At 43.6% G+C, this 13636-nt stretch overlaps 1 protein-coding gene across 4 annotated transcripts in view; it reads left to right on the top strand.

Annotated features, from left to right (window-relative positions):
• The window catches only part of LOC119396674 (GRIP and coiled-coil domain-containing protein 2), a 114038-nt gene that overhangs the window by 43289 nt on the left and 57113 nt on the right, over positions 1 to 13636 (top strand). For 3 of the 4 annotated variants that reach the window (XM_037663976.2, XM_037663984.2, XM_037664006.2), the window contains 4 exons: positions 267 to 455; positions 4889 to 5089; positions 6574 to 6736; positions 10738 to 10916. In XM_037663976.2, the coding sequence (XP_037519904.1) occupies positions 267 to 455; positions 4889 to 5089; positions 6574 to 6736; positions 10738 to 10916 (732 nt within the window). The remainder of the gene's footprint in view (positions 1 to 266; positions 456 to 4888; positions 5090 to 6573; positions 6737 to 10737; positions 10917 to 13636) is intronic. The other variant, XM_037663999.2, reaches the window with a different exon arrangement.

Consider the following 13636-nt stretch of genomic DNA (forward strand, 5'->3'; position numbering starts at 1 on the left):
TGGTAATCACTTTGCTAGCATTGTGCTACTCGACTGGAACAAACTTTTCATATGCAGGCATAACCAGTTAGAACAGTACCTAAACTAGTAAAAAAAGCACTCCTGAAAATATGAAACATTGGGTTATTTCTTTTTTTGGACATGCTTGTTGCTGCATCAAATCTCTTGCCAATGGTAGGGTATTGCCAATGGCACTGATATTGCCAATGATAGAGTCTGTCAATGGTCCAGTAGGGTAAATAACCTCTTGCTGTTAATGGATATAGATCCTTCAAAATGAATACGACTCGCTACAAGACAAGAATGAAGCCACGCTGTCGATGTGCAAGGATCTGGAGGGCAAGTTGGCATCATCAGTCAATGAGCTTGATGCAGCTAAGCATGCACTTGTTGATGCTACGTCAGAGAAGAATACACTGAAGCAAATCAACGAAGTGCTCAATGCAGAGGTTATGGTGAGTGACAATGCGCACCCGATTTCTATATGTAACTGGTGATACTAATGGTGTGTTGAACCTAAAAGAACATTTGAAAATACTCAGTTGAAACGGGCCCAGGTGCATCAAAGTTAGCAAACTTTGGCCACGTTTGCCTTTTTTTTTCTTTTGTGTACAGCGTAAAGCATGGAAGTAATTCACAGTGATGCATATTAAAGCCAGCAGAAAAAATGTTCGACACATTATTTATAGATCACATTAAATTCGGCTGTGAAATCAGAAAATACTGCAGTCAGCAATAACGGGACACCCGTGTCGCCATCTTCAAATATTTTTCTGGAGTGCCGAGAGCCTTTTCTGGAAATAACATTTTTGGTTCTATGCACTGTGAATATGTCCACATAACATCTAAAAAGAAGCAGACGACAAAAATATTGTGCAGACATGCTTGTTCGACCTTTTGGGGAATGACCTAGCAGCATGGTGACATTGGGTGTTCTTCATATTTATTAATAAGTGTGCAGTAGCAGGCATGTTTTGTTTTTCATTTGTTTTTATGTAATGCAGTGTGTCTGGAGGCTAAGTATGATGCCACCTTGGCAACTCTTGTCATAATGGATGATGTGCTAATTGTGAGCTGTATGTCAACAGACACATGCAGACGTGGGCATAAAGATTACAGGGCTGTAAGCCCTCATCATGCACACAGAAGTGGGCCATGTTGGATGACACAGCTGACGCACCTGGCAGTCAGGGGTGCAACAGCTGTGCCAATTACACTAATTTGATACAATTCCTTATTTTTGTGCCAAGCTGAGCCAAAACCATGACATTTGTCGAAATTGTACCATGCAGTGCGGAAATGCCCGACCAGCCTCAGAATTTTCTCAGTTGCGTTAATTTAGCGAAAAATGAAGGCCGCGTTGGCCATCTGCAATTTGGGCATCATCATCCAGCCCAGTCCAGTCCAGACGTGCAGAAAAGACGTCGGCGTGCTTTGTGTTGGGTGCCCGAAAACTTTCTTTGTCTGCTGGTTGCAATGCTGCTCTATATGGACATTTGAAAATCAAAGGGGAAGCTTCATGTGAAAAATGTTAACAATGTGCCGCTGGTGTATTCGATGGAAAGATTGGCCATTTGCCTGCCTGCCAACTGTTCCGATTTGTCCAGGAGACTCCCGAATTTTGAGCAAACCCCCCGATTGTGCGAGTATGGCCATTAATCTTCCGATAAACAACCCTAACCCCACTGCAAAAGAAAAAAAAAGGACAGTGGTTCTAAAATTTCCTGGCCTTGTTCTGTCGCCTGCAGAATGCTTTTTAAGCTACTTTCGCGGCAGTACACCAGTGTCATGTGAAAAAACGTACTTACTAGGATTTAGAAGGGACTGTTAATACTAGCTGTCGTGGGACACAGCACATTTTTTTCCTTAATTACTCATGAGTGCACGTGCAGTATCATTACTAATGATTGCTGATGTCTAAGAAAATTACTGGCAATCATTTATAGCTGTGTATGATGTTTCTGCAGCCCTGAGAAACAATAAAGACACCAGTTTTCTTTTTTCGCCATATCCACTCACTCCTACTTTATGAATCTGCCGAATTTTGAGGTCGCCAGGTTGGCAGGTCCACATTAGCATTTGCAGCGCCTGTCATATGATTTGACATGTGCTGCAAATGCTAATGTGGACTTTGTTTGCACGGTTGGGTGGTTCAACACACTCCTTTTATTGAAATAGCAGTGCTCGTGTGCACTGTGCACAAGTTAGCTGATGTTGAATAGTTTGTACATAATTTGTTTTCTTTTCTAAAAGTAAGCTTTCTTGGTTATACTGCTCGAAATGGGATATTTTGTGCTAGAAAATTGAGTTTTTTTTTCCGTAACCTGCTCCAAATTTAAATTTTGTACTCCAAAAGCAACATTTTGCTGCTTCAAAAATTGCTCCAAATCCTATTTCAGCTGTTGCACCCCTGAGCTGTTCTTGGTAGTGATAACCCACCCTTGCTTGGTGGAGATTGTGCATGCACAAGTTCCAGCCTGCCTCTGATCTTTCTAACGCCATGATGAAATGGCAATCCAAGAGCAGACAAATGTGCTATTTGAGATTAAAAGTTTACATGCTCTTTTCCATTATAGATTGATAGAATTGACCTAAAACTACTTCGCAGCAGTTGAAGAGGGCTGAAGAGTTTAAAAGGCAGTGGGAATAGAAGTACATTTCTTCTCCTGAACAGTTCTACATGAGCAGGCACGCTTTTCTGGTTATTTTATTGCCATTAAGATGGCTGGATGCCTCGCACTGAACAAAAGTGAAGTGAACTCTGTCATAGTGTTCATGCTGTCACACTACGCAAAATTGGAGGGGGAAGCTAAATACTGTTGTTGCTTAGGTCGGAGTAATAATATATTTTGTGCATACCATAAGCATTGGATTTGACTGGCTAATTGACTTGTAGGAGGTGGGTGCCTCCCAGGCTGGGTGTTCAGCATTGCTTGGAACTTACTCATGTATATCCCGAGTTAAAAGTTTATTTTTCGGAAAGGAAATACAAATTGTGTGCGAACACTGTGGAGTCCCTTAGCCAAAGGCTAGTAGTGGGGCCCTTTAAAAATGCAATTGAACCTTGATTTAAGGAAGTGATCACCACGCTCAAATTTTTTTTCGTTAAATCGGGACGTTCATAAAATTGAGAAAGGGATTTTTCATTCCTTCAATACGTAAAATTTTAATGTAGTGACACCGCAAAGTTACCACGGCATTGTATTTTCATATGGAGCCTCTCATGCTGCCCGATGCCCCGCCACGGTGGTCTAGTGGTTATGGCGCTCGACTGCTGACCCGAAGGTCGCGGGATCGAATCCCGGCCGCGGCGGCTGCATTTTCGATGGAGGCGAAAATGTCTGAGGCCCGTGTACTTAGATTTAGGTGCACGTTAAAGAACCCCAGGTGGTCAAAATTTTTGGAGCCCTCCACTACGGTGTCTCTCATAATCATATGGTGGTTTTGGGACGTTAAACCCCAGATATTATTATTATTATCCCATGCTGCCCGGACAAGACAGGCTCTGTGTCCAAGCGATACAGGCCAGGAAGACTGGTCATGTGAAGTTATGACAGGCTGTTGATGTGCAAAGATGCAGACAACGAGTTCAGTGATTGTGCGAGCAGGCTGAGCAAGGAAGTTGCGAGGAGACTGTCAGTGCCACGTGTTGCAGAAACTGTGAAATACTGTGATCACCCACTGCTTTCCTAAGTGCCTTTTGATACACAAGAGCGCTACCAACTGCTGAATCCATTGTTCTGCACATGGGTGCAGTGTGCAGCCTTGTCGATAAAGCTAGGGGTGTGACTAGGACACAAGTGTTTTAACTCAATAGTGTTAGAGTGCTCGCTGAAAGCTGAAAGAAAAACTCGTATGTGCCAAAATTAGAAATGTCCACTTTCTTCAGTCATTTGTTTCAGAGAAGCCTCGTTAGACAGGGTTCGGTGGCCATGGTAGTTACAGTAATTATGGTTGATCACAACATTGAACCCTATGGTACCTGGCGGGGAATGGGAGTTTCTTCATTAGATCAGGAAGTTCGTCAAATGAGGTATTGTTAGGTTGAGTTTCAATGGTATGTAATTGGTGGTAAGGTAGTAATGAAGCATTATTACACAAACTAAATATCAAAGAAACAGCATTTAAGAAAAAAAGTGCATATATGGAAAGTGCTCTACATTACAACGCTACTATCAAGCAAAAACTTTTTCTGACTTCAACATTAAAATAAGCAGAACATAATTATATGTACAAGTACATACTGTTGACTGTGTACAGGGTCATCTAAGGTGAACACCTCATTAGTATTCAACCCGGTAAAACTAGAGCACTTGTTCTACTTCACTTGGGAAATATCCTTTATATGATGTCTAATGATGGTGTCGATAAACACAATATTAATTTTCCGAATTATGTATTGAACATCAGCTTCTATGAGGTCTTTAATACCAATGATGCATTCACCTTAGATCTGGACAGCCCTCTACATAGGATGAAGATTTCAGTCACGTTCGGCTGACATTCCCTGAAAATTGTGTTTTTTAAGTTATTCGATTCATTTTTGTTTTGTTTTATTTAAAATGATGTGTTCCATATTTTTATGCAGATAAAAATATGGAACGCACCAAATATGGTTTCTGTTGTAGCCATGCAGCCCGCTTTTTGGCACCCCTCCATGTGCCTCTCACGCCAAGGTGATGGCCTTGTTTCACCTCTGCTTGGACAGTGTTTGTTGGCAGCATCTGTGCGCTTTCATTCACACGTAGAACATACGACACAGGGTGATGTTATTGATTTGGACTTTATACGGAACATGACAGTGACACTGGCACTGGCGGTGACAGCAAAAATGCGCCTGGAGTGTCAACTCTCGCAATAACTTACTGGTCCTTTTGTGTAAATGCAGGCATGGCAAGAATGCAAGGCGAAACTGGAAGCGAAGCTGAGCTCAATGGAGTCTCAAGCTAGTGATGCTAAGGAACAGGAGGAGAAGTTGCTGGGCCACATCAAGGTTCTTGAGGAACAGGTCTCGGAGGCCAATAAGCAGCTGCTTGCTGAAAAAGAGGAGCATACTAAGACTGCCGCACAGCTGGAGAAAGTGCACAAGGCAGGCGCAGTCTTGTCATTTGTTGTACATTGCTTATGTGTGTACTATTCAAAGGATGTGAATGAGCAGAAAAACCAGACAAAAAAAGAAAAAGAACTCTGTAAGGTCCACACATAGGACAGTAATTACAGTGATGCTACCGCTGCACCAAATTGTGCCAAACCACGCGAAACTTGAACCCTGCTACAATTACCCCCTCTGCCTAAGGCGATGGTTTTCTTGATGGCTCTATGTCGACCACGAACCAATTTCCCCAACAGCAATTCACAGCGTTTACCATGGTTTTGTCCGTAGCGGCTGTGGCAGAATGTAGCTTCGCTTGGACTAGCTATGCGCTGACCACGTATGTGGTTTCAGAACACTGGCTGTCATCCACGATCACAGGACTAGCGGTGACGAGCAGTAGTTTCGTTTTGAGCACAATGTTGGAAACTTCGTGGGAGTTCTTGAATAACGATTCTATCATGGCCCACACGTGCATTAAACCTGCCGACTGCTTCTTGGTGAATGGATGATTCGTCACCGAGCATCTTAGTGACAAAAAATATTGGGATGTGCGTGTGGTGGCGGAAAACGTGTCTTGTGATGCGGCGGCACTGCTTTGGTAGTCACGAGCTTACGAGTAATTGTCGAGTTTCCATTGGAATTTTGCGGCAATTCTAGGCAAGCGTCTTTCCTTATCTCGCGAAAACTTTGTTGAAGCGGAAGTACGCTGGGAAATTATTTGTTGTGACGAGGCATATTTTGCATTGTTTTCTGTGGGCAGCTGACAGTGAATAGAAAATTTTTCATTGTGGTGATGTTCGTTGTAGCGGGGTTTGGGTGTAGCCTTGAAGTTGCTCCTATAGATGTCTACTGAGAAAGCCTGTTTGTGCCCCCCTTCTCTCCCCAAAAAATCTGTCTGTTTAAAAAAATGCCCCAAAGTGGTCTAGGCCAGTAGCATCACTGTAATTACGTCACTTCTACACAAAGTATAGGATCATTGCATAGCTGTGACTAAAACTTGGTGACAACAGCAAGCAAATGACCAGAAAAATCTTAAAAACAACAAATAAAAATGAAATGCTGTGCTTTCGCTACTTAGGGCATTAATTATGTCACTTCTCTTTAGTATTATTATGTAGCTGGGAACTAGACTTAGGAGTGATAATTGAAACCATATAAATTACCTAAAATTAAAGAACAAATAAACACTGTACGGTCATTTCATAGGCCTGTAGTTAATGTATCTACAACCTGGCACACTGTTTCGGATCATTGTGTGGCTGTGAACAAAACTCAATGAGTTAATAGATCTAAGTATTTCTGGAGTCTGGTCACTTCGAGGAATACTTGTGCATTCATGTGTTTGTTTACCTAGCCATCCACTGTTACAACTTTTGTTGCATGTGAAGGAATGCCACAATGCTACTGGTTCATTCATAAATGCTGTGAAGTTTGTAATGTGAAAGTTTGTCATTCTTAATTGCTGCATCTTTTTGCAGGAATCGCAAATTCATAAGCTTCTAGACTTGGAGATCGCTGACTTTGAGCATACCGTAGCAGAGCTGAACAAACTCTTGAAGGAAAAGAACGATCAGTTAGACAACATCAGGAAGGAGTCTTTGGCTTACCAGTCCAAGATTGCAAGCCTTGCTGAGCAGATCAGTGAGTGTTCTTCACACATTGCATCTTTGAGCAAAGAGCATGTAGTACTTGGCAGTGTTTCAACACGCAGCGTAGTTAGCATTGCTCATAACAGCTTTGTGCTAGGCTCTACATGCTGCTCCTATGGTTGTTGTGTTGTGTAAATTTACAGCTGCCTTTTTAGTTAAAAAAGTATGGGGTATTAAAGGGGCCCTGTAACGTTTTTGCAACTGCCTTCTGTAGCACTGGAGTGCGTGTGATATTGAATGCTGGGATGATTGCAAAAAAAGAACGACAAAAATTGGTGCAAAAGAACTGAGATGATATAATCAAAGTTCAAAACCTGAACAGATGAGAGAAAAAACATTTTCGTGCGCATTTCACTCTTGCCAGTGATGTCATTGGCTGGTTCCAATCACCGCGCGCCTCTCATAGAAAGTTACTGGAAGTCTCACCTTATGGTGGCAGTTGCACAGCTCGCCTACGGTTGTTGCAGTTGTTTTAAAACATGAAATTTTGTTTCTGCTGAGGTATAAAGAGCATGTTTACATTTTTTAGTGTTGTCACTGCCATATGATGAAACGTCACTTCCAATCACAAAAATAGCCGTTGTGTTTCACTGTAGTCTGAAATCAAGGTGGCTTCTTCGTTAAAATAAACTATAACAGCTTTGGTTTTGATGTTGCCACTTGCGCAACAATATCGGCGTATTCAACAATATTAGAAGAAGCGATGGAAACAACATGGTTAGCTTGGTTAGCTTGTGTCGCACGGCCCTTTCAAAGAAAAAAAACTGACAAACTCTATCCTTATGCTAACTACTAATATCCATTTTAAGGGGGGACACTGCTCTTCAAGTTCTTTTTTTTTTTAAGTCTTGATTGATTTGAATGAGATTTTGTATATTTGTGTGCTGCTTTCAAATATGCAATTACAGTAGAATCTCGATGATACGATCACGGCTAATACGAATTTCGGGATGATATGAATTTTTCTGTGGTCCCGGCCAAGGCCCATTAATTTACAACGTGCTTGAGTACGGTTGTTACGAACTGATTTTTGACCCGCGTCGTTTGATACGAATAAACGCCGCCCCACCCAACGCAACGTTGGCCCCACCGACGGCCGCGGAAGATAGCAGCGTGCACTTACGGCGCTGGAATGCGTGCGGCGCCGCCGGTTTGGCACGTTGCCAGCGCCGCCGGCGAGCAGCGCGCGACAGCCTCCAAGATCTGCGTGTATCGGAGGCCGGAGTGTGCCTTTTGCTTTCTCTTGAAGATTACAGATGGCGCTGGCCACGTTTTTTTTTTTCTTGGTGCGGAGGCAGGCCGGCAGGCGGAGACGCCGGAGAGGGAGAGGCACGGCCCGCGGGAGCTTCTTTCTTCTATGCGTGCCGTCGGACAGAGTGGTTGTGGTTGCTGTGCTCGAGCCCGCGTTCTTGCTTTGTTGTGATAGTGCCTTTTTTGCCGAGTGGCAGCAAGCTATGTCTCGCAAGCGGAAAGCCCTCTCCTTTAAGGAGAAACTGGACATTCTTCGAAAGGTCGATGAGGATCCCAAAAGAAAACGCACGGAGTTGGCTAAGGAGCTAGGCCTCGCAACGTCGACATTAAGCACAATTGTTGGACAGCGGGACTCAATAATGAAGAATGTGCTTTCATTTAACGTCAACGCGAGGCAAGCGAAGACAGCCCAACACGTGAAGCTTGAAGAAGCTCTTCTGACCTGGTTTAAGGAGGTTACTGCAGCTGGTGTGAACATCGATGGCAAAGTGTTGCGTGAGAAAGCCGACGAGATCGCACTTGCTCTGCGCATCGACGGATTTCAGGCCTCAGGTGGGTGGCTGCACCGTTTCAAGACGAGACACGGTCTCGTTTACAAAAGCGTCTGTGGGGAAGCGAAGAAGGCTGACGAGACCGTTGTTAGCGACTGGCTCGCGAAGCTGCAGTCACTCATCTCTGGGTATGAGCCTCGTGATGTTTTTAACGCAGACGAGGCTGGCCTGTTTTTTAACCTTCAGCCTGAGAAGAGCCTTTGCTTAAAAGGCGAAGCGTGCCAAGGAGGCAAGAAAAGCAAAGAGCGAATAACGGTGCTTTTGTGCTGTAACGCCGACGGGTCGGAGAAACTTAAGCTGACGGTAATTGGCAAATCCCAAAAGCCTCGGTGTTTCAAGCGCGAGAGCCATTTGCCGTGCGTCTATCGCGCAAACAAAAAGGCGTGGATGACGGCGGCCCTGTTCGAAGAATTTCTGTCGCTCCTTGACAGAAGGATGGCCTGCAAGAATCGGAAGATTGTTTTGATTCTTGACCAGTGCGCCGCCCACCCGAGGCAAGTAACGCTCCAAAACGTCAAACTGATCTTTTTGCCCGCGAACACGACGACGCACCTGCAACCGCTTGACGCTGGAATAATAAAAAACCTCAAGCATCATTTCAAGGGCCTTCTTGTGCGCCGCCTACTTGCCAATATTGACAGAAAACACGAAGGCGACCTGCGAATAAGCCTCCTGGACGCCATCCATTTTATCGCTATGGCTTGGGATCGAGTAACGCCGACTACCATAGCAAACTGCTTTGCGAAATGCGGCTTCTTCAGGAGTTCCGAAGAGGTGCCCTCAGAGCAGGAAGAGCCAATTGAGGGTTGGGAACTGCTTGATGCTGGGTGTACAGCTGAAGACTTCTGCACGGCGGATGACAACCTCGCCACTTGTGGTGCGCGCACGGTGGAGGATATTGTTGAGGAGGCCACATGCGAGGTTGCCGATTCCAGCGATGATGGCGACAACATAGACGAGGGCGATGGTGAAGGACCACCACCGGCGGCTGAAACGCTGCACGCGCTCGACGTCCTGAGGCGTGCTATGGCCGCTGATGAAATCAGCGACGACACGTGCACGCGTTTTTACGGATTTCAAAGAAGTCTGCTGAGTGACTTCGCGAAAAAAAAGAAGCAGAAAGACATTAGAGATTTTTTCTGCAAGAAATAAATGTTTTTTTTATGTGTTCCTAAAAATGAGTTTGCCTCTGACTGTTAATATAGCTAGTTTTACATGTGTTTCGGTGATACGAATTTCGGCTAATACGAATATTTTTCGTGACCCCGCGGGATTCGTATCATCGAGATTCTACTGTACTTTTGTAGTACAGTATGTAGTTTTTGAAGTTTTAAACAATTCATGTGCCTTTTTGGGAGCAAGGTTTTCCTAAACTGAGGGAGTTACCAAGTAGATCAGCATATCGCAATGATTTGGAATGAAAACTATGTAGTTGAACAAGAATGGATGTTCTGGACTTATGTGAACAAAAGGTATGGTATGTTGAACATTCGCAAGCGAGTCAATGTCGAACAGAGATTTGACTCGTGACCGTTCAACATACCATGATATTTTTCGATAGTGAAAGGGTTAGAGGAGTACTGACACGAATTTTAAATATTTTCAGATTGTTGCGCTAAATAAAAACACTGGTGTCGAGAACCCTAAAAAGAGTATTGTAGTGCCTGGAAATGCATCGAATATATTTCAAATACCGCTACCTTAAAAAAAAACACTTTCGGTTTTGATATCAAGGGGGCGGCTTCTCAGTGACATTTCATCGCAGTGTGACGTCAAAGGGAGAGAGCAACTCACGACGTACTAGCGGCAGATCTGTCATCTGCTCGTGGTGCACGTAAACAACGATTAGTGAATTGTCGTCCAGCGACCCCGACAGTGATTTCTGTGATTTAGGCTGCACGCAGGATGCAGAATTCACAAACTCAGTGGAACTGTGTTGACTCGTTGGGATATTGTTCATTGCGGTGGGGCTGGCTTGCAGATAGATGCTAAGCGACGAAAACTTTGAAATCAAAATATAATGTTTTATACATGTTTTCTGACTCCGGCGTGTGGAGAGCATTAACACTGAATACCAAGGAAATGTAAAACGTCCCTTTTGCGATTTCTCAAAATTGTGTCAGTACTCCTTTAAGCTAGCGCGAAGTTGTATATCTCCTTGTGGTGCTACCAGTGCATATGGTGTTTGTAGGTTTCCTGGAAGACCAGAAGAAAGCAGATGATGAACGGCTGCTTGCCTACAAGGAGACTGTAGCCAACTTGAAGGAGGAATTGCTGAAGAGCCGAAAATGTGAAGAAGAGTTGCGGCAGGCTGAGGTGAGGCTTGAATCGGAAGTTAAAGCAGGCCAGCTGAGGGAGCAGGATTTGAAGGTGAGTGACTGCTCTTTATGTTATGATTGATGAAAGTTGCTGATGCATGGTACTGCTTGACTATTTATTTCTCTTCCTTGCATTTTATCTTTATATGGTCCCCATACTTTCTTTATCTGTATGTGCTGTTTTCATCTCAATGGGAATGAAAGGATTGAAACATAATCAGCAGTCTTTAAATCTGTGAAAATATTTAAAATCACTACTATTTGCTCAGCTTGGCAGCTTATTCATTGTTACCACTTATTTCTCATTTCTTTTTAGTGTCATCGAGTAGTAATTAGCTCAACAGATCCACACTGTGGGAGTCAAAATGTACAGGTCAATATTAAAGCTATTGTGCACAGCCATACACAAGTTCTCAGATTTTCAAAGGCACAAGAGTAGAGGAGGTTTGTGTGTGAGGCTAGTGGAGTGACATCATACTCTCTCCAAGCTTTTATTGCACTAATAATTAGAGGAAGATACCAAGTAAAAGTTTGCCTTTTTCCAGTCACTATGACGTTCCGTAGAAAGTCCTAGTGCAATAAGACTCTACTACGCACTTGTGGTTGGTTGATTATTATGGCATGTGGCAGCGCACACCAGGTGAAACAACGAACACAAAAACAAAAGGACCACACAAGTGCTGTGTTCTCCTTTTGTTTTCGTGTGCGTCATTTCACCCGGTGTGCATTGCCATATACCCTACGACGCCCTGTACACAGTATGCTGTGGATACACGAAGCCATCGCATGGGGGGTGGTGTAAGTGAGCTAAGTGAGGGGATGTGAATGTGCCTCTCCTCCTCTGACCAGCACTGTCATGCGTCATTTTGTGCAGCTGAGCACATAGGTGGCTGGTTGGCTTGTGTGGAGCTATTGCTTTCTTGCTTTGGAAACTCGTTGAAGCAAGAGGCAGAGAGGTGGTTTGCTCACATTCGTCTGCACTGTTCGTTACGCCAGTGTTATAACAGCATGTTAGTGGCCAACGAGAGAGATCTGTTAATACCAGCCTGTGTACACTTGATACCTTGTATGTTAATTAATTAGCAAGCAAAAGTTTGTTGCAATATATATGGCTGATAAAACTATGAGCCTTATTTCAGGCAGTTTAATACATTGCTTTCACTATAATGGCTATAGTTCCCTGTAACATTGTTGGACAAAACTGCTGTTTTTTTATTTATTTGTGCAGAGCACACATCCTCTTTCCTGCCTACAGAACTAATACACATTAGAATCTATCTCTTTGTTTAAAGTCTCGCATGTGTGGCTGGCTTCTTTGTCTGTTTCGTCGGTGCTGAGTTGTAAAGGGCATGAAGAAGGTTGAATGTGGCAAAACTCCTCTGGCTGAGGCAAATGCTTGTCTTGAGATGAGAACATGACTGAGCTCAAAGACATCAACTAAAAGGTGCAGCAACTTTAAAACTTTGTGAGGATGCTTCTCATGTGAACAAGTCTTGCTTACGTAAGAGTTAAGTGCAGTATTTAGGATTAAGACTGATAGTGATTAGGCAAGAGCGCGAAGCATTGACAAGCACATGTTGTGGACTCTGGAAGTCTGTGGGTATTCCCTAAAATGTGATCTTTTACGTGCAAGCGTACATGCCCCATCAGTGAAATCTGCAACGTCTTTTGTATCCCTGTGAGGGGAGTGAGTGCCGGAGGAAGGCGTGTGGAGGTGGAGAAGAAAATTGTTTGCCAGGGAAAGTAGCGTGCGCTATAACGCCAAAGCAATTTTTTTTTTAGGATAACAGAGGGCTGAGCTAGTTCATAGGTATTAATGTTAAAAGACTGGGTGTGCAAACATGGACACAAGAGAGAAGTCAAGACAAAACAATGCCATTGGCAAAGCAACGCCATCAAGCACAAAGAATGAAGGGCGCACATTCAGCATTGCCAGAGATCACGTCAAATTAGATGCTCCGAAGTGTCTCATATTGCAAGTTTGCTAGCTTGAAAGTGCTTGAATATGAAAATTCTGCTGTGCTGAAAATTGCGCCAAATCTCAAGTCCTTGGTAGCATTGCTGATAGTGTTATTCCTTGTTGACGTTGATTGTTTGCAAAGCATTCACTAACGGCATCCTTGTACTTTTTGTATGTGATGCTTTTTGATGCACTAAGTGATGCCTTTTTCTTCTTTTTTTTTTTTTGCAGTGTGAAATCTGTCCTCTCGCATGTTTGCCCATCTGTAGGTCAAGTACCTCTTTCTCCTGCATGTGCCTGTCCTCTTCCTGCATTTGGCATGACCTATGTTCACCTTCGTATCTTAGACCATTATTTTGCTGCTTGCTTCACATTGTGTCCGCATAGAAGAGTCTATCTTAGTCATTTTTGTATTGCAGATAGCAGTATAGAGTGATATCTCAATATCATGAACTTCAGTGTAACAAAATTCTCTATGTAATGAAATATTTAAGTTTTTATAAATTCATGTTCATATAACACCATGTGTTCTTAGCCAGATCTGTGTACCCCTCTCCCCTTTAGAAAAGCCGTTCAGTGCTGAGCAGCATCTGCCACATTTTCCGGCATCAGCTGGTGGGCAACGGTGTACCTTAATGGTCTCCTACTTGCTGCTGGAACAGGGTGAAGGAAAGCATGCAGGCACCTTAGCACATTGTATTATGAAATCTAAGCTCAGAAGCATAGTTCCATATTCCATGCTGTATGTGCTTTGCATGAGCACTTGATCTGGTGTTTTTGTTGTTGCTGTATGGCCAGTGCCAAGCACGACT

This window comes from Rhipicephalus sanguineus, chromosome 1 (genome assembly GCF_013339695.2).
Source record: "Rhipicephalus sanguineus isolate Rsan-2018 chromosome 1, BIME_Rsan_1.4, whole genome shotgun sequence".
Classification (NCBI taxonomy): Eukaryota; Metazoa; Arthropoda; class Arachnida; order Ixodida; family Ixodidae; genus Rhipicephalus; species Rhipicephalus sanguineus.